Source organism: Marmota marmota, unplaced genomic scaffold, assembly GCF_001458135.2.
Source record: "Marmota marmota marmota unplaced genomic scaffold, marMar, whole genome shotgun sequence".
Lineage (NCBI taxonomy): Eukaryota > Metazoa > Chordata > Mammalia > Rodentia > Sciuridae > Marmota > Marmota marmota.
Genome location: NW_026000272.1, coordinates 10,791,615 through 10,813,674, shown reverse-complemented (window position 1 = coordinate 10,813,674; position 22,060 = coordinate 10,791,615). Strand labels below are relative to the sequence as shown.

General features: G+C 35.0%; 1 protein-coding gene across 1 annotated transcript in view; it reads right to left on the bottom strand.

Moving 5' to 3' along the window:
- The window catches only part of Atp11c (ATPase phospholipid transporting 11C), a 100,594-nt gene that overhangs the window by 5,586 nt on the left and 72,948 nt on the right, over nt 1–22,060 (bottom strand). Inside the window, exons 24-28 of the mRNA XM_048796990.1 lie at nt 21,503–21,630; nt 14,719–14,854; nt 12,312–12,377; nt 10,063–10,166; nt 6,031–6,184 (exon numbers count right to left, since the gene is read on the bottom strand). Of these exons, the coding sequence (XP_048652947.1) occupies nt 6,031–6,184; nt 10,063–10,166; nt 12,312–12,377; nt 14,719–14,854; nt 21,503–21,630 (588 nt within the window). The remainder of the gene's footprint in view (nt 1–6,030; nt 6,185–10,062; nt 10,167–12,311; nt 12,378–14,718; nt 14,855–21,502; nt 21,631–22,060) is intronic.

Genomic DNA, 22,060 nt, shown 5'->3' with positions numbered 1-22,060 from the left:
TTCTTGTGGAAGAAGTAAATAGAAATTAGTAGTATGTGGAAAACTTGGGTTTTTGAAATGGTACTGGTAGGTTATATGGTAAGATGAGTCAATATGGTTTGATTAGTAAACCTTACCATCCTTTTGGTGAACACCTCTGAGAGTTGTGCTGGTGCTGTATGTCAAAGAGAAATTTGTGCAAAACTCCTGTTCTGGTGAAAATACTAGCTTCAACATGCTATGGTTACTACTTTATACCCTGGATCAATGAAACTGTAGATTATAGTCAAAGCTTTTGAAGATTACTTCCTCTTTAGTGAGACAATTTGGAAGGTGAACAAATGATTCTAAAAAAATGACAAAATACTGAGTATCAATAGAAGATATAAAAATGAGTCATGAGAAGTAATTTTTCATAAAGAATCAGAAAATGATGTCAGGCAAATGAGAATGCAAGCAAGTTGGTACATTAAGAAAGGAAATCACCTTATTCACTCCAAGAGAAACTGTGATTGCTGGAAGTTTGAGAAAGCATGAAGATAGTAGATGTTCCTGAGGAAGGGAGGCGTTTCGTTACCTTGTTCACAATTGCACAAAAGGTGGAAAATTGCAGTAGAAAAGAGAGAAATGCAGAAACCAAGGGAAAAAAAAAGAAAAGAAAAGTAAATATTCTCTTAGATGTAAGACATTTTAAAAGAAACCTTGAGAATTGGAAGCAGAAATGACATGTTAGTTTTGAAGACGTTACTTCCTGAAGTAAAAGTAGAGTTAAAATTAATCTATTATATGTGCCACCCACTATTTATCTATGTACCAATTTTAAATTATTTTGTTAATGGGAAGGTATTATTTTAAATAAAATATTCTAAAATGTTTCTCATTAAAATAAGGCTTATCTTTAATCATAATTCACTACCCTACATTTGTTCAAAGTTCATTGGTCACAGAGCTATGTCCAGGGTCCATCCTCAATTATCAATCTACCTTGAAGTTACTCTTACCCCTATCCAACTGCACAGATATATTATGAATGGACTGATTGCCCTTGGACAGCTGCAAGTCAAAAACCTCACCACAACTAACATAATGGGAAAACATTTGGTGGCACCATCGTCCCATCTGACTTGAACTTCCTTTGTTTTAACATAATTTTATTGGTTTCCCCATTTTTCCTTACAGAGATCTCTTTAGAAAGGTAGGTTAAATTTTACCTAGGTGAGATGTTTCCTTCAAAACCCAGAAGTTCAAAATTAATAAACTATCTAGAAAAATCTAATAGGTTATTTTTTCCTTCTAATTTTGTTTCTGAAATTATAAGGAAACATACAGACTTGGTTTTGGCTTTGCCCAAACAAAACAGAAGATGAGTGGTCAGCTATGAGGATAAGTTGAACAACTGTACTGATCAAGATTATCCATAATATCTTCTTAGTGACTAAGGAAAATAGGTTTAGGAAAAGATACCAGCTCAAGTAAAATATGTATCAGACAGAATCTAATAAGAAAAATTTTAAAGACAAATGCTTCTATTTACTCTTTTTTGACACAATTACACTTTTTCCTGTTCATATTTTACCTTAAACAAAGAAAGGTAGTCATATATTGGTAACATGCAAATCACCAACTGATAAAACTAGAGAAAAAAACATTTTTAGGTTCCAAGAAAAAAAATTTTAATTTCTTTTATATTCTATTTTGTGGGCAAAAACCTTGCAGCAAAACTAACATGATACCAAGTCCCCCATCAATGTGTTTAACACGTATAAGTCTATTTAAGATCGAAACTTAAGCACACTTGGTGTGCTTAAAAACTTGTATCCAACCATGAAAGATAAAAGTATTCTGGAAAAGCACAGCCTTTGAGATAGAAGTCCCCTGCTTTTCTCCTTTGCTAGCAAAGCAATAAACCATCTTTTCCCTGTTTCTCAATTTAAAAAAGTATTCTGTGAAGCAGAATTTTAGGAGTTTAACATATTAGGTGTTAAGGTTAATTTATAAGGGGAAAAAGGAACTATGAAAGTACAGGAAGCAGTAGAAAGCATGAAAAGAGTATCTAAAGCAACTGGTAGTAGGGTACGATAAGGATGACAGGAGATAATGAGCTGAAACAGTATGAAATTTCCACATTTCTTTGCAGTCATCTAGAGACCTTTCACACCAGCTCAATTAGCAGCATGTCAAAGAGGCCAATGGATAAAGGCCCATCTTAACAGCCACAACATTAGGATTCAATTTCATTATTACCATTATTATTAAAATGATAAATTGTATTCTCCAATATTTCCAAAGTGCTTTCTTGGGGAATTTTGTTCAGAAAGCTGACATTCTTGTTTATCCTGTGTTCTACTCAGAAAGAGCTCACTACACAATGAAATATTTCTTCCTATTTGTGCAGATGTCCCATGTTAGGCATGGTTATGTTCCTAGATCCATTCCCATTTGACCATTCTTCCCATGTTTGGCAGGCAAAGTCAATCCTCTTTCTTCTGGCTGTAGTGGTTTACATGAGAACATATTAAATAAGGACATGTGGAAATATCAAGTGATATTGGCTAGAAGGTCCAGGTGTATTTCAATAATTTACAGATAGGCAATGACTATGGTTACTTAGATAGAACAACTTTGTGAAATACCAAAAATCCTTAACTTTAAACTACCTTTGAAGTGTTATCTTGCTGTTTCACTGTTCAAAGCTCAATAGTAGTTCCATCATACACTGTCAGTAGCAGTACGGTTATGCAGCTTTGTCACTTTATATGCTAAAGAAAAGCTCTATGGTTCTTAAAAATGGGATTTTTGGGACAAAAATTAACCTCACTGCTGAAATTTCAGCTGAAGGTTATGTCCTGAACTATAATCCTTGGGTTAGCTACTTTTGAAGATATAATTCTTTTTTAAAAAATATTTATTTTTCAGTTTTCGGTGGATACAACATCTTTATTTTTTATTTTTATGTGGTGCTAAGGATCTAACCCATAGCCCCGTGCACGCCAGGCGAGTGCGTTACCGCTTGAGCCACATCCCCAGCCCGAAGATATAATTCTTTATAATGCAAACATCATGACAGATCTTGGCAGTGTTGGAGGCTGCCATTTTTTTATGGAGGCTTCAAAACTTGAATAACTCAGTTTTGTTATAAAAAGTCTTATATATATATAATTGATTCTCCTATTCTGTTTTATACCTGCTTCCTGAAAAGAGTTCAATAAGAATGTCCTTTATAACTTGACTAGAGTGAGAGCCTTGTTTGATTCATTCCAGAATTACTAGCATCTACTACAGGAGCTAACTCACAGTGGGCCCTCAGGCAATGTATGCTGAATTGAATGGAATTCAACATAAGGCTTATTCTATAACTGTTAAATATAAATGGCTTAGCCTCTTTCTCAAATGCCATAGAGACATTTTCACTATCCATTTCCAAGTCCCGTTTTTAAAGCAGCTGCCAAGAGCCACATGTGGATAGCTTTGGCACCCCAATTTCCATAAGCATTTCTGGATGTGTACCCAGGATGCCTAATGATTGAAGTCAGGGCTACCTTCTACTCTACATAAGGACACAAATCCCATTACAGAGCCTATCAGGATATGAAAAAGACCCAGTATAAGAGAATCTTTTGCCTCCCTTTAAAATGGAGCCAATGCCTTAGCAAGGAATACTGAACAAAGTAGGAAGCCTCTCAAAAATGTTAGACTCTTGATCACTAAGCATAAAGACTAATACATTTTAGGGAAAGTAAGATACCCATTTTCCTTTATTTAGAAGTTGGCCTCTCCTTTTTTGATATGGTCAAACAGGGCATTATGCAAATAGATGTGACTTATCAGAATCTCTGTGGCTGCCATGATTCAGTTGGCCTTTATCCATTCATAGGCAATACAATGCTCTTGCATTTTCTCATGAAAAAAGAGGCAGCACTGCTGAGTGCCCACAACTATTTTGCCTCTATGCAACTCTCAAAATCCCACAGAGTCTGAAAAACCATTTAGCCTTTCAGACATAGGATATAAAGAGAGATGTTCATCAGTAGGTGGTTCAACAAATGTTGATTCGTTCAGTGAGCATATGAATGAGTGAATGAATGAATGAATGAATGAAAATGATTATGGAAAATTTCCTGATTCTTCTAACACATTAGCATGCCAAGCTATAGCACAGATACTAGAATTCCTCCCATCATGGATATAACCCATGGTAAATTTGATCTTAAATCCTTGGCAACATTGTATGCTGCTAAATAAAAAGGGCTGCAGTCCCAGAATTTCATACTTTCAACAGAAGTTTGGAATCTGCTGTTTGCATGGAAAGAAAATGCTCTAAGTCTTTATCTGTGATTTCTTAGTAGCATCCCTCCAATGGCCTATATAGATATCACCTCCAGCCAGTGTCTATTTTTTTTAAAAAAGAAGACCTAAGTAAGAGGATAAGATGATATGCTAAAAATTTTTGATTTCAGAGATTTTGTACCATCTTTAGAACATGAAGCTGGATGTGAGCCATTATTTAACATAGCTCCATTATCCCAAATAAGAAAAACTTCTAGAAGTACCCCCAAAAGTATATTATCAAATAAGGATAATGAAAGAGCAACTCAGAGATCCTCCTTTACAAATTCTTCATTATACAAATAGGCACTAAACCATTACCGCATTTTTTATTTGGCTTCATGCAAATTGCCACTTACACCAGTCTGGGAGGAACCTGTTGTATTGACCTGTTCAATTGATATTAAGGTATAATCAGATAATGAGAAAACCACTTTTCCATCCTAAAACTAAAAGCCAGGCTGGAGGGAGTTAGCTAGAGGGCTACTGGAAGGATTAAAGAGTGAACTAACATAGTCTTATCTAGACTAACATTACTGTGTCCAGTTTCAACCTATAAGGCATACAAAATCAGAGAGTTCAGGGCAATTCTGACCACCTAACTATATAGACTGGCCTTAAATAGGAAGAATCAGTGTAGATTATGCCACTGACAGTTCCCTTTTAATTGGGGCTGACACTGACTTGTTACATGAAGTTCCTCTTTTGTACTTCTAACCAATGAAGATTTTCCCACTGTATTAATTTTAGATCTTCATGTCTACCTAATGTCAACCACTGGATTCTATCAACAACAACAATAATGCTCCATGATCTATCAGTTTCGTGGCCTGGTTGGCAAATTTGATCAAATACCTTAGGTAGTTATAGCTTCGAATATTTCCTGAAAATACTGTGTTGAGGAGCTATAAGACCTAGGTGATGTCAACATAACAGAAACAGGGTTTTATTATAGCAAAGCTAGCATTGGCAGAAATATGACATATTTGGTCAAAATCTACCAGAGGTTTTATTTGCTAGGCTAATCTATCCTTTTCACCTTAAAGGCTTTTTAAAAAATGTTCAAAAGATATCAGATAATGTGACGGAAGAAAATAATTTCTCATTCCCAATAGGAAATTTGCAATTTAATAGGAAAAAAAAATAAAAACACACTCATAAAACAATATTGAATTTTTATAAGTGTGTTTGGAAGGATAAGGATGTAAAAACCATATCCAGGGAATTTTCTTTGGTTTAAGTATACTGCTGGGAAGACAGGGCTAGAAGCAACACAGAGATTAAGCAGCACTATAATTAAAGGAAGGGGAAAGGTTTAAAAGAGGCAAATTGGGATTATCAACTTAAAAAATCTGCAAACAACCCACAGGGAAATTTCTAAAGTTAAAGCTGAAATGTTGGTGTGGAAATTCCTGGTGGGAAAATTCTGGGATAAATAAAAATGAAACCATGTTTTCCTTTTTAAATTCCATATGGAGCATATGAGATACTCCATATGGATTGCTAAAGGTCACATAGAACACTATTAAGGAATCTACTTACCACCTGCATTGGATAACGAAGTTTTTACTATACTTTTTATGCAGAAGAGGAAATTAAGTGATGAACCTGCAAGGAGGGGTTTAACATGCTGTAACTAATGCAATTCTCTAAATACAGTTTTTAGTTCATGGCAGATATTGAAGCCCCTTCCAAAAATTAGGTTAAATTTTAAACAGTTCTTACCCTGGCACTTCTTCTTTTTACATTCTTTAATACTATCAGGAGAATCTCAGGGAAAAGGCTGATAAATATTAGAAGAATTATGGCCAGCCATGTGGATACAGAAGATAGCATTTGAGCAAATACGAAATACATTCTCTGTTGTTTGAGAAAAGGCCTGGAGTGGAAAGAAAATACATAATGGAAAAACAAATGAGTTCCTGTCAAGTGAAAACAGAAGTTTAATTGAAACTGTCTTTTGTATTTAAAAGAAATCTTCCTTATACACATTAATAAAAGAAATTTCTCTAGAATGTCCCCAAAGTGGTAAACATATTTCATTTACCAAATGTTTGGAAAGAAAAGGAATGAGAATCAAAGGGGAAAAATAATAAAATTCATCTGACTTGAAAACAATCAGGCAATCAACTATAAAGCTGCCAACTGGTGAATATTTATGTGCATTAGAAAATGCTTGAGCTTCAAAAATATTCAAGAGAAATGATGGTTAATTTTTATCCTAACAGGCATTTTATTTCCTCAGCTGTCTTATTAATATGAGAATGAATTTATGTTCCTCATTTAGTGCTCTTCATTTAGAAGTTTAAAAGACATTTTTATACCACTCCCCTTGAAAATCCTATGTAAATTCAAAAAGGATTGTAAAGCTTACAGTCTCTCACAAATGAGAGTAATCTGTCATTATCATCTGCAAATGTACATTCGGCAAAAGGTTTCTAGACAGTAAAATACCACTAATAGGTCAGTAAGCCTTGAAATCCAGAAATCCAGAGGACCCCTCATTCTGAAGTTAGACTTCATTCCAATTCATTCACTGAACTGTTAAGTGGCCATTGAGAAGCCCGGTCTCCCTTCTCCTGTCTAGAGCTGAGCCATAGAGAACCTCAACAGGCTAACTTAATTTTGTTCTAATTTGAGGGGGAGGAAGAGGCTCCTTAAGATCAGAATGCACATCATATACTATCTTCGGATTAGGAGCTCTAGGTAGATAACCAGTTGGTCCCATTTACTAGATCACAGATTATATACCGTATGTGCTGAAGGTAAATTGGTTTCTTATTTAAAAACTTACACTTGTGCTCCCTTATACATCTCAATAGAAATCAAGCTTGTGGCTCTACATATATAAGGACTAGATTGTGGAATAAAAGTTGGTAGATTAGTAAGGTAGAGAAATTCCTGAAGCCTAAATAGGCCTAAGAGGCTAAACAGGCTTTCTAGGAAAATTCTATCATACAGAAAAAAGACTGTTGCAAAACACCACCCTACTCTTAATTCTACAAAGTGGCCTGAATTAAAATTTTAGGTAATTAATTGAGCCATACCAAAGGTCTAACAGACAAGTAAGAGCTAGCCATAGGGTGTTCCTTTGCAACATACCCCCGATACTCTGATTAATATCTCTAGTTTTTTTTTTTTTTTCTACTTTGATGTCATCTGTGGGGCTTTGCAGGAAGGATTGGATTTGGGGTTCAGAAATCATCATTCTCACTGCATAACCCCAAAGAGGGAATCTCAGTGCTTCAGGGTAAAACATGTCCAGGGACATTAACTGCAATTAACATTCAGCTGAAGTTTTGCATAATTTCATACAGTAGCATAATATGGCTAGCTCTGTAAAAGGACAGCATTGCAGGCAACAAAATACACATTTGCTCCTCCTTTATTCATGGGGAAGAAGTCCTAAGACCCCCGTGTACATGCCAGAAACCATAGATACTACCAAACTCTCTCTTTCTACATATTATTTTTTCCTAGAATGAATGCCTATGATTAAGTTTAATGTATAAAGTAGGCACAGTAAAAGATTAACAATAATAAAATAAAACAATCATAACAATATACTGTAATAAAAGTGCCAGTATCATTATTCTTGTGTTTTGGGTCATTATTAAATAAGTGTTACTTGATACCATGAGAGCTGATAGAATAAGTGAATAATGGGCAGGCAGGTGGTATATACAGCCTGGATACACTGGGAACTCATATATTTGGCAGAATGGAGCTGGGTGGAATGAGAGTTCATCATACTACTCTGAACAGTGTTCAATTTAAAACTTATGATGTTTATTTTTAGAGTTTTCCATTTATGATTTTTGAGCTGTGGTTGACCATAGAAAAACTGAAACCTCAAAAAGTAAACCTGTAGCTGGGCGCCAAGGTGCATGCCCGTAATCCTAGTGGCTGGAGAGGCTGAGGCAGGAGGATCATGAGTTCAGAGCCAACCTCAGTAACAGAGAGGTGCTAAGAAACTCAGTAAGACCCTGTCTCTAAATAAAATACAGAATAAGGCTGGGGATGTGACTCAGTGGTTGAGTGCCCCTGAGTTCAATCCCTAGTACCAAGAAAAAAAAAAAGTAAACCTGTGGATTAGGAAGAACTACTGTATTTAATTTTTATTAAGTATCACTAATGATTAAACAGGTATGACAATGTCTTAATCACTTAAATTATTTACTTTAATCAATAAGGAACAGTCTGTGGAAAGGATTCGAAACTTGTTAAGGTTGCTAGAAACATTTTAATCTTGTGGAAATTTTGCATAATTTTCAGATGTTAATTATACAATTCATAGAATTATGATACTCTAGGCAGATCTACAATTGCATATTGCCTTTGCTTAATCAGCTTTGATTCATTTGTATATTAAAGAAAATAGACTTTCTTCAGTTTTGATGTTCTCAATCATTACCTATAGAGGTGCCAAATATATATACTTTCTTAAGTGATTAGGTTGTTCATATTTTCATTTCTTAAGGCTTTTATAAGAAAAGCTTTTCAAAACAGAGTTTAATTAATCCTCAAGGAATATAAACATAGTCTTCACATCTCTGTGATAAAAATGTTTTATATGTATATAAGATTTTGCACAAAGCCGTCAAAATATGTAATCTTGGAATCTCATCCCATGGCTTACTCCAGCTTTGCTCCTTGTTGCTGGCATCCTTATCAGAAGAAGCCACTGATTAATGGAAACAAATTTGATATTTAAAAAACAAATTATGGGCCTTGGGGAGTAAGGAATGGAGACATAAACACAACTTATTTTCATTCCTTATCCCTCCCCTTATCACAACTTATGGGTCTATCACTGGACTCATCTGAGGTAGGATACACTCTATTTATCTCTGTCCTATAGAGTACTAAGCACAAAATGGATTCTGAATAAACACCTTCTGAATTAGGATGAACTAAATGAATTCTGAGGCTAAGCTATAGAGTCTGCCTACCTCTATCCCAAAATAGTGAGATGATGATTAAGATAAAACTGAGTATTAAGTGGAATACATCCTATACCCTTGAGCACATACGTTGTGACATGAATGACAGGTATAGAGTCAGCACTCATATCTATGGGTTCTGAATCTGGCTTCAAACAACTTTGGATCAAAAATACCTGAAAAATAATATTTGTCTATACTAAACATATGCAGACTTTTTCCTGTCATTATTCCCTAAACCACATAGTCTAACAACTATTTACATAGCATTTTCACAGTATTAGGTACTATAAATCATCTAGAGATGATATAAAGTGTATAGGAAGAGATAAATAAGTTATATGCAAATACTGTGCTATTTTAAATATATAAGGGACTTGAGCATCTGAGGATTTTTGTATACACAGGGAGATCCTAGAACCAAACCTCCACAGATACTGAGGGACAACTATACACTTTAAAGAGAAAATAGGGTCCAGATGGATTAACAGTATATAAGGCCAAATTATCAGGCAGAAAATTCAGAGGATTTCTACTGGAGATCACATGGGAGGTCTTGGTAGAAATTAGTTTCATTTTAAAGATTTGGACAGGGGCTACCAAAGGGAAGTCCTTTTTGAGTGACTATGTACTCCATAGACTTGTATTTGAAATTTTACCTGAAATTAGTAGCATTACAAACTGTAAGTAACCTCTATTCCATTAATATTAAAGACTTGCTATCATATATAATCAAAACTTTAATAAAAGTATAATGTTTACATAATATACATATAGTTATTTATATACTGCTCACAGTTGTATAGCTGCTTACCAAATAATTCCTCCCCAGAAGAATGAGAAAAATACATAAAAGGCTAAAGAACCCCAAATCACAAAGTGATTTATCCATGTCCAGAATCGAGTATCCAAGGCGAGCTGAAAAGATGGAGCACAAGGGATTTTATGATGAGTACAAATTATACTAGGCAATAAACAATGATATCTGATATCCTGCACACAATATGATAACTATGACAAAATCTAGCTTTGGCTAGAGATTCAAGAGAAAGTTAAATTAAAAGAATAGAATGCAAGCCTTTTAAAGAACTAAGGTGAAACAGTTGAACACTATACTAACACCTCTCAATTCTACACTGTGAGCACAGAGGTGTGGGTCAAGTCATATAGCTAGTAGGTGTGGGGCTGCAGATGCCTCAGAATTCTGCAATGGGTGAGAAATAAAGTAATGGTAGTATCCAGGAAGCTGGAGCCCCAAGTCTTCAGTAGCAGTGGTAAGGGAAATTAATGAGAAAAGGAGGCCTAGTTGGTAGAGACAGGTATGCTATAAAGCAACAGGAGTGGGAAGGGGCTGCTAGGAAGGGGAGACATATTATATAAGGAGTCATGAAAGCTCAAATAACAGAGTTGTCATTAAATGTAAAGACAACTAGCTGTATGCATTTTACATCATGTAGCAATGGATCATGGGCCTGATTATATTGCATGCCTTTCCAATTGTAAAACGTGTATCTATTCTATTAAATTAACAGAATGTTCAGTTGCTTTGGATTTTAAGTTCTTCATGTTTTTGTGAGGAATGATTGTAGTATCTAAGGTTTTCAAATATTATCTAAAAACAAAGTATGTTCTGGTCTGCTTGCTTAAAACTTCTGGTTCATATATCCAGAGCATTTATTTCTTGTAGAGAAGGTGGTGTTTCCACTTTGTTACTTGCTGTGACACCATGGCCCTCATCCCTCTGTTACAGTTTCTCGTTTGTACACAGGATGTTGATAACATTGTTAAGGCAGTCTCATCTTGAATTCTTACCCTTTCACACTGCTAGAGAAAATGTCACAATAGTATTCATCCAAAGGAAGAGGAAACGGATATCTTTTGAGTTACACATGAAAGATGCTGCAGTAAGGTTGACTTTAACTATGAAGGGTGCTGGGAAGCCCTGAGGCCATATTCAAGGTGGGGGGGGGGAGTCGATTTAAAATCATGATCCTGTGAAGCATAACAACAAATAACAACCAATATTTGTTAAAATGAGCACACTCAATGTGCCAGATGTCATTCTAAATGCTTTAAATGCACTTATTAGTTGACTCCTAAGAAAGGAAGGTGCTACTTTTGACTCCATTTTACAGAAGACGACACTGAAGCACAGTAGTGAAGTTACTTGTCCAACGACACAAAGCTATTAAGCAGCCAAACTGAGATAAATTTTAACATTTCCTTTTAAAGTCAACAATCTGAAAGAAGTGATAAGCAATGTAAACATGTTAGTTATATTGGGTATGAAAAATGAACCAGGATAAAAATTTAGACAAAATGACTAGAGAGGTCCTATGACAATTATACTTCTCGATGTTGGTTCTGACCACTGGACATGTTCACTTTAAGGTATTTGTTCTTGGGCCCTAAAGGTGTTTATTATTAGAATGATCAAAATAATTTAATTAAGTGTTCAACTATAAAAGAGTTTCTACTTATAAGCTTCATGGTTGCATGTAAATACCAATGATTTTGCCAAAATTAACCTTCTTATATGTAATCTTATCTGCTATCTGCTATATGTACTTATGCACTTTTATCACTAACATGGATAAATTTCAGTGGTGAATACGTTTTGTAAAATTTCTTTACTACTAAACCCTTTTTATACATACCATGCTCATGGACACCTATTTAAGTGTTTTAAATATTCAATTTCTTCTTAGGCCAGGGGTTCTTAAACAAAAGTCTCAAATACTTAATATAAAAATATACACACATACACTCAGAAAAATCACAGCCTGTTTACATGCCACTAATCATAATGCCTTAAAAACAGCAGTTAAACAGATTTTCAACATAAAACAAAATATAGAGGATAGATAATACACTAGAAAAATGGATGACAAGTATATAGAAATGCCCAAATCCTCAGCATCATGTACTTTTTAGTAAGCATTCAAAAGGCTGAATAACAAGCAGCAACAAAAATAAAGATCAGGAGACAAAAATGATATTAGAATTAGACCAGACCGTATTACAAAAATAGTCTCAATGTACTTGAATAAATAAAAATCTAACCTTCAGAGTTACAGTGAATACTAAAACTGTAAAGACAATAGTCCCAAAAGTCCAGTTTCCGTATACCTGAAAAACATTAAATAATTATATGTACCATAAATATACAAGCCTGTTTTAAAAAATTAAAAAGTCAACTTTAATCCTGCATGTATCTGACACAGATTTTTATATGAATTTTGTTTAAGAAAACAACTCATCAATAAGATCAAGTCACAATGCTGGATTTTCTTGTGCCCTAAATTTTCATGAACAGGTATAACACTGTGGCTGTTAGGGTTTATTTCCATTATTCCATGCAGCATAAAACATGGAACTCACTGGTTTGATAAAGACGAGAGAGAGAGAGAGAGAGAGAGAGAGAGAGAGAGAGAGAACGAGAACCTATTCCATTAACAGTAATATCCATCAAAACAAGTCATTTAGATGACTTATATCTCTAAAGAGTTTGATATTGGCCTTTCTTATAATATCACTAAAGTTCTCACATTAGCAATAATTTTCAGACAAATGGACTCACATTTTTTTAAATTAGTAATTTTTTGGCTATAAATACTAGAGCTGTCAGCATATGCACATTAAAGAAAAGCAAATACCATGTATAAATCCAAACGATGGCAATGAATGGCACATATGCTTACCAAATGCTGTCAAGATCTGAATGCATAACATTAAAACAGAAAATGAGATGTAAAAGGTTTTTAAAAAAATAAAAACAAAACCTTAAGGTTAATAGAAGCAAAAAATGGATTCAATCAAATCATACATGGATGTTAATGTTTAGTTGCTGATAGCAGTTCTTACCATTATTGTAATTTTAACAAACACTTAGAAGGATGGTAACATATACAGTAAAACCTTATTACATTGGACTTTGTGAACTCAAAATGGATAATGAATCAGAAAGAGGCTGAGTTGATGCTTCTTATGTCACTGCCCAGAAAATTTTCTGGGCAAATGAATCGTGTCAACAGGCCTGGAGAGTGGAAAGTATGTGCCTAATTTGGAGCAAATTCTTTTTTTGGTGGGGGTGAGGGGAGAATACTGAGGATGAACCGAGGGGTGCTTACTACTGAGCTACATACCTAGCCCTTTGTATTATTATTTGTTCTAAAAACGAGACAGGGTCTCACTAAGTTGCTGAGGCTGGTTTCGATCCTCCTGCCTTAGCCTCCCAAGCCACTGGGATTATAGGCATGTACCACTGTGTCCAGTGGGAGTAAATTCTTCTTAAGCAGTAGTCATCTATATATAATTTATGTGCCAAAGAAAAGTGAAAGTCACAGAATCAGTCATAAAGCTGAAGGGACCTGAGAAATCACAAAACTGATTTGTTCTTATTGACGGGCAAAGTTTACTTGGAAAGCTGATGTAACTTTACTAAGATTTAGCAGGATACTTTCCTTGGCAAGGGCTACATGTATCTACTCTAAAGCAGAACTGCATTTCCCCAACAATTACTTTAGAATTAATAATTTTCATGGATTCATACTACATTGATTTCTGCTAAACTAGAGAGGATTTGCCTAATTTCAAAGTATGATACAAATTCACTGAGTCCATCATTTTTGTAATAGATGTTAATTGTGTAGGTTCCAGACACAGTTATTATAGTTTGTAAATTATTTTTGAACCTTACCTTTTGCTTTCAATTATGATTATAAAGAATGACCAAAAGGGGCTGGGGTTGTGGTTCAGTGGTAGAGCTCTTGCCTAGCACATGCAAGGAGCTGGGTTTTATCCTCAGTACCACATAAAAATAAATAAATAAAATAGAGGTATTGTGTCCAACAACAACAACAACAACACCATAAAAGAGGAATACCAGAAATGGGAAAGAAGAACATAGTGAAAGCAGCATGCAAGGCAGTATGCTCAGTTTCCCCCTCTGTAGCTGCCATGAAAAAGGCATCCTCTGTCCCCCACAAGTAATTCTCTCCTAGAGTACAGCCAGGGCAAAATCATTCTAATGCAGCTGCTGACTGATATAGTCATTTGTGAAGAAGGCACTGGCAGGACCAGTGTAGCCTTTCTGGGAGAACACTAGGCTCCCAATTAGAAGGAAAGAACGGAAAGAAAAGAACTCTCTCTCTTCACTGCTTGGTGCAACACTCCATAGATATTGCAGAGGTCCAAAGTCTGAAGTTCCAAGAACTCTGTTCACCTAACAAAAATCATAGCCAAGTTAAGCTTCTAGAGGGTTTGTACATAAGCTCTCTAGTTAGCACAAAAAGTGATTTCTTATTGTAACACTTCCATTACTTTAAAGACATGTGAAAATAAATATTGTATTTTGAGAAAAATAGTTTCCAAAATGATTATAGCAAGGTATAAAGACAGAACCAATGCCTAAGGAAAAAAGAAAAGCCATGCTTATAATACTTAAAGATGTAATGACATTTCTTTTTACCTTTCCATTATCTTCTAGGGATGCAGTCTGAAAAAGAAAGTAAGTCCCAAAGAAGAACACTGTCCCTTCAAAGGCAGCCAGAAATGTCCAATACAAGAAGGGGACCAACTGTAGCATAGCATTACCAGAAATTTTCCTATTGAGAAATGGGGGAAAAAACAGGTTAATCAATCTCTGTAGGTTGTTTGTTTAAAGATGAAGTGAAACACCAAAGGTGGGCACAGGATTTGATCCTTTTATAATAAAGAGAGCTACCCCAATGGATTAAAAGTTTTTTGGTAAACACCCAGACTAAGCTGAAGGTTGATCTTCATGTAATCACTCCCTGACAACTAGACACTACAGTAAACTGTCAAAGTGCTTCTAAAATTCTGGCTGTCAACAACAATAACATCATCAATAATAATTACCTCACATTTAATGATTTATTTATTATATGCTAAGAACTGGGTTAAATGTTTACATACATATTAACTATTTTTATCCACATAAAAAAAAGGGGGCGCTGGGGTTGTGGCTCAGTGGTAGAGCACTTACATAGCATGTGTGAGGCACTGGGTTTGATTCTCAGCACCCAATATAAGTAAAAAAAAAAAAAAAAAAAAGGTCCATCAACAACTAATTTAAAAAAAACTATGTGAGATAGGTATTATTATTATTACTTCCATTTGTAAACAATAAGGAGCCTCAGAAAGGTGTAACATAATGGTTCCTAAACTTTGATGTAACTTATAATCACCTATGGATCTTTAAAAGATACTGAAATTAAAATACTGCATATTCTCATTCATTTGTGAAAGGCAAATGAATGAGAACTATAGTAGAGATCATGAGAGGATAGAAAAGGTTGGGGAAAGGAGAAGAGTGAGAGGGTAGATAATGGGTTCAAAAACACAGAAGGGGAGAAGTAATTCTTATGTCCACAGCACAGTATGGTAACTAAGTCCAATTAATTAGATATTTCACAATAAGTAGAGGAGAAAAGTCTGAAGGGTCCCAGAACAAAGAAATGATAACATTTGAGGAGAGAGAAATGCTAATTACCTGATTTTATCATTATACATTTTATATATATGGATTATAATAACCCCATAAATAATTACAAATACATGTCCATTTGAAAATAAACACTGATGCCTGGCTCCCATTCTCATTATAATTGATCATTTATTTATTTATTTATTTTTGTAGTACTGGGCATCTTAGTGAAATCCTGTCTCTAGGATTTCACTGCTGAGCTACATCCCCAGCCCTTTTATCTTTTATTTTGAGAAAGGGTCTTGCTAAATTGCCAGGATGGCCTTGAACTTGTGATCCTCTGCCTCAGCCCCTGGAGTCACTGGGATTATAGGCATGTACCATCATACTTGGCTTTATTCTTATTTTGAGACAGGGTCTTAGTAAATTGCCCAGACTGGCCTTGAATTTGTAATCTTGGTGCTCTTAACCTACCAAATGGCTGGGATTATCAAGCATGCACCACTGCGCCCAACTTTCATTCTGATTTAATTGGCATGATCTTAACCACCAGGATCTTTTTAAAGCTCTCAAAGTAATTCTATTTTATTTTATTTTTGGTGACTCTGGGGGTCAAACCCAGGGCCTTGTATATGCGAGGCAAATGTTCTACCACTGAACTACACCCTAGCCCTCCCAAATTAATTCTAATGTGCAGTAGAATCTGGGAATCATTAGTAGGAGCAAGCCAAAGTTCACTCAGTAAGAAACAAGAGCTATATATACTGTCATGATCTTAACTGCTACTAAGCTTTCTAACTATAGTTGTTAAAATGTTTCTTTTAATCGAGTTTTCTTCCTTGAAATTTAATCCTTAAATCTTAGTTTTCCATCAAGTAAAATAACATGTTTGAACTGTATAATGATGTTTTATAAATGGCAGGTGAACAGATCAAAGTTTAAATCTGTCAAGAAAAATAGCACATTCTAGTCGGGCATGGTGGTGCATGACTGTAATTCCAGCAGCTTGGAACGCTAAGGAAGGAGGATCATGAGTTCAAAGTTAGCCTCAGCAACCAAGTAAGGCCCAAGCAACTTAGTGAGATCCTGTCTCTAGTCTCTAAATGAAATTTTAAAAAAGTCTGGGGATGTGGTTAAGCGCCCTTGGGTTCAATCTCTAGTACCAAACATACAGGAAGAAAAAAAAAACCGCAACAAAAACCAAGCAAGCAAACAAACAAAACACATTCTAGCTGCGTGCACATGTGCACACCTGATAATCCTAGCAACTCAGGAGGCTGAGGCAGGAGAATCTCAAGTTCAAGGCCAGCCTCAGCAACTTAGCAAGAGCCTGTTTCAAGAATAATAATAAAAAAAAGTGGAAGGGGCTATTTCCAGTACAAGTCAGAATGTGAAATAATGCAACTTTTATCTATTACATTTCCCAGGTGCATACAGTAATCTGCAATTCTGCAGGTGCTGTTGAACTAAAAAAAAATGTCATGAGAAAGAAGTGGCCACTTCACAAAAACAAGCTCTCCCCACAGCCAGTAGTCATGTTTCCAAGGCAACCAGGAACCACGGGAAAGGGGCCTTCCCTAAAGATCCTTGCAGGGAGTTCCCAGCAACTAACTGCCACCAATGTGGCTTTTAATAGTCACTAACTTGACTGAGGCAAAGAGGGCAAAAGCAGGAAACGGTTTCTGTCTTTACAGACCATCTGTGGGAGTTACATTACAAACATTGGGAAAAACAGCAGGGATATCATAATATGTTGGATAATAGATCAGGCTTTCTTGCTGCACTCTGATGAGTGAAGAAACTCTTGAAAATACAATAGGGCAGTCAACACAAAGGAAAACATGAATGAGAATGAAGATTCTGGCAAAGGCTGACCAGCAGCACTGCCCAAGCACTCTTGTACAGTGACATGTAGCAGATGTACCTTTTAAAGCTGCAGAAGAAACAAATTACACCTGTTCCTTTCACAGAAAATTTATGGTTTACTTTCACAATTTCTCTTAATATGAAAATATCCAATTATGTATTATTTCACATCAAAGTGTTTGGAAATGCCTGAGTCACTAAATCCACAAAGGTGATATGTATACTATGCTATGTAGTACTACCATAAAAATTAAGTGGTTCACTAAAAAGAGCATCACATGCAGATAGACCAGTACTTCATGTTCACAAAGTAATAATCAGAGTAACTGAACAATCTACAATCCAGTGATAAGTTGAGAGCACTGTTTGATCAAAGCAGGCACTTACTACTTACAAGTAACAAGGTTAGGAAGGAAAATTGCACTTTGGTCTGGGCAATAGGTATACCATAATCTTCATTTTTGCCTAATTCATAACTTATAGCTGCAATGCAATAATTAAAATTTCATGGAAATCCTTTTAATATTTGCACCCAACAGCTTTTTTCAGGCTCTCAAGATTTTTTAAAATATATTTTTAGTTGTAGATGGACACAATAACTTTATTTATTTATTTATTTTTATGTGGTGCTGAGGATCAAACCCAGTATCTGACATGTGCAAGGCAAGTACTCTACCACTGAGCCACAACCCCAGCCCTCAACATTTTTAATTTATAAAAACACTCAGCATAGTCCAGAAAGTATGTGGAGAAAGGCATTAGAATAATGAGATTAACAGCTATACCAACTGAAAAATGATTATGTGTTACTGCTTTTAAAGTTCTTTTATATGTAGTAACTCATTTAATCTTCACAAACCCATTGTTACTACTGCTGCCCATGTTTTACTAGAGATAAAATTAAGACACATTCTGGGTAAGTAACCCATATAAGGTCACACAGTAAGTGACAGAGGCAGGATTTGAGCCCAGGTTATTAACCTGAGTTCTGAGTGGCACTGAATGGGAGGGATTCTGTTCACTGCATCCAAATCCTACTTCAATCAGAAATGGGTACACTACTGGATTTCACTCTAGTGATTGAAGACAACTGTAGTTCAAACAATGTTTGAAAACCTCTGGCCTGTTGGAAAGAACAAAGGGCTGGTCATCAGGACTGAATTTTGATCTTCATTTTACCTCTGGTTATACCTGTGTCCTTAGGAAAGTCATTTCTGGGCCAACGTTCCTCATTTTCTGAGGGTGTGATAGTTGAACTCTATATATCAAGGTTCCTTTTTTCCTTTTGTGGTACTGGAGATCTACCTCACGCAGGCTAGGTGTGTGCTTCACCATGAGATAAGTCCCTAGACCTTCAGCAAGGTTTCTACCATTCCCCTCTAGATCTAATCATCCATTTACAACAAATACAGGAATCAGCAGAACAATTAAACAATGCTGTTAAGATGCAATCAGCAAACTCTAGATTGGCAGAACTTTACAACATAAAGGATCTGATTTTGTCAACAAATTATGAGGTTAACCTACAGATTAAGAGAGATTCAAGAAGCATATTAACAATTGCAATGTGTGGAACTTATTTGGACCTGATTCAAATAAGAATAGTGTTAAAAAAATGAGCCAACTGAATAAATTTGAATGACTGGATATTTGATATTAAGCGCTTAAATTTAAGTGATAAGGTATTGTTATTTTAAGTCCTTATCTTTATGAGATACATACTAAAATAACCTTTATATAATATTTGCTTCAAAATAAACCTGGGATAGAATAGATAAGGTTATTAGTGGAATAGGCTTATTGATAAATTGACAGCTATTGAAAGTGAATGGTAAGGTCAGGGAAGTTCATTATATAATATTACTCTCCATAGGGTAAATGCTTTAGGACATTGGAAAGGATGACGATTTTTTTTTTTTTTTGGTACAAGACCTAAAAAGCATAGGAAACAAAAGCAAAAATAAACAAATGGGATTGAAACAAAATAAAAATACTTCTGCACAGCAAAGGAAATAACACAGTGCAGAGACATCCCATGAAATGGGAGAAAATATTTACAAATTATACATGTGACAAGGGATTTATATTCAGAAAATATAAGAAACTCCAAAAACTCAATAGCAAAGATAGAACAAAACAACCCAAGTAACCTGATTTAGCAACAGATCTAAACAGAGATTTCTCAAAAGAAGACATACAAGTCAACAGGTATATGAAAAATGCTCAACATCACCAGCCATCAGGGAAATGCAAATCAAAACTATAAAGATACCATCTCACTCCAGCGAGAATGGCTGCCATCAAAATAAATAAATAAATAAATAAATAACAAGTGCTGGTGAGGATGTGGAGAAAAGTGAATCCTTGCACATGTTTGGTAGGAAAGCATATTAGTAGAGCTATTATGAAAAACAAAATGAAGTTTCTTCAAAAAAATAAAAATAGAACCACTAAATGATCCAGTAATCCCACTCCTGGGTATATATCCAAAGGAAATAAAATTGGTATGTTGAAGAGATAGCTGCACTACCATGTTTACTGCACCACTATTCACAATTGCCAAGATTTGGAATCAATGTAAATGTCCATCAAGGGATGAATGGATAAAGAGAATGTGGTACATATACATGATTTAATATTCATCCATAAAAAGAATAAAATCCTGTCATTTGTGATAACATAGATGAAAGTGGATGTGATTATAAGCCAGGCACAGAAAGGCAAGCACCATATGATCTCACTAATATGTGGAAAAAAGTTGATCTCATAGAAGTTGAGAGTTAAATGATGCTTACCAGAGGCTAGAGAGAAGAGGGGGAAGGGAAGGATATAGAAAGGTGGTTAATCAATGCCTAAGTTATAATGTAATAACAGTAAGAATCTCTGGTGTGTTATTACATAGTAGGGTGACTATAGATAACACCTATGCATTGTATATGTCAAAAAACACTAGAAGAAAGAATATTGCATGTTTTTACCATGAAAAAAATGATAGGTAATTGAGGAGACAGATATCTTTAGCCTGATTTAAACATTATATAGTATATGCATGTGAGAAATAGCAATTAGTATGTACGATTTTTATGTCTGATGTATAAAACAGAGTTCTGCATACTTTTGTATATATTTGAATTGTTCCTTAATACTTTTAAAATTATAAATCATGTAATTCTAACAATTAATAAATTATAAATTTTATGAGTCATAATGTTTAAAGAAATATCTTAAATCTGCATTTTCATTTCATACAAATAAACCACCTAAGTCTCTCTACTGCACTTGGTATCCATTATTTAGCAATGTTTATAATCTGCTGTAAATTAACATCTTTATCTTAAGCTGTAGGCTTAATTCCTAAAAATCCAATTAAATCACAGGTTAAACAACTGGGGCAAGCGCCAAGCTCCCCATTCATACAGAAAAGCATCCATTTCCAACCGACACAGAAAGAATATAAGGGCTTCATGAGTTAACTATTTCTTTCCACAAAACAGTTTTAAAATGTAGCTAATGAAGAGTGGCAGTTAACATTTTATATGCAGTTTATAAGAGAAAGGGTAATATAACCTCAGGTCAATCTACTAAATGTAGGAATTGGTATTCTGAACTACCAAAAATCTTTGTGTGCTTTTCTTTGGGCAGGTAAAAATTAAAATATTGTGTCTTTCTATAAGGCTCTGGGGATGCTATGACAATATAGGCTCAAACAACAGGAATTAGTGATTCCAGATTAAAAGTATGCTTCACATGCACTCAAGCATAGGACCTACACATAGGAAATATGTTGTTTTCCTGTTGAACAATCTAGTTTCATCACTAGAATTCAAAACAGAACCACGTAATCAAACCACATGAACAGTTCTGTCTATCCAACCTGCAAATTGAATGAAACCCACAACTTAGAAAGTCTGAGGGGGTTTTAGCTATATCTTCAACTTACATATACAATCGCGGGTCTGCGCTCAGAGTGTCAATGTTGATGTGCTGTTCCAGGAGACTGTAGGCCAGAATAGGCAGGGATGTGAAGCAGATATTGTACATTGTAAGATAAGTAGCATCATACAGTGGCTGAAATGACAAATATTACAGAAAAGAAACATACTATAACAATTATCTATAAGATCATACTTATTACTTTGGAAAAATCACTAACTAAAAACAAGACAGTTTCCTTTCATGATTTTTGGGACAGCAAAGGAAACTGTGGAAATAAGGTCCTTAACTGGTAATTGTAAAAAATAAACTAATACTTTGTGATTTGTTGTATTAATATGATATCTTCCCCTCATTAGGATCTGATTCAGAATGTTTATATGTTATAAGCTCTATTTCTACTAGACATTAATAATTTTTCACTTGCTAAAATTACAGGTATTCAGTAGCTATTTCAGCAAAGACTAAGTCCTTAGAGAAACTAAATACAGGTAGTAGCACTAGCCTGTGTCACAGGTTTTTTTTTTTTTTTTTTTTTTTGTAGTTGGACACAGTACCTTTATTT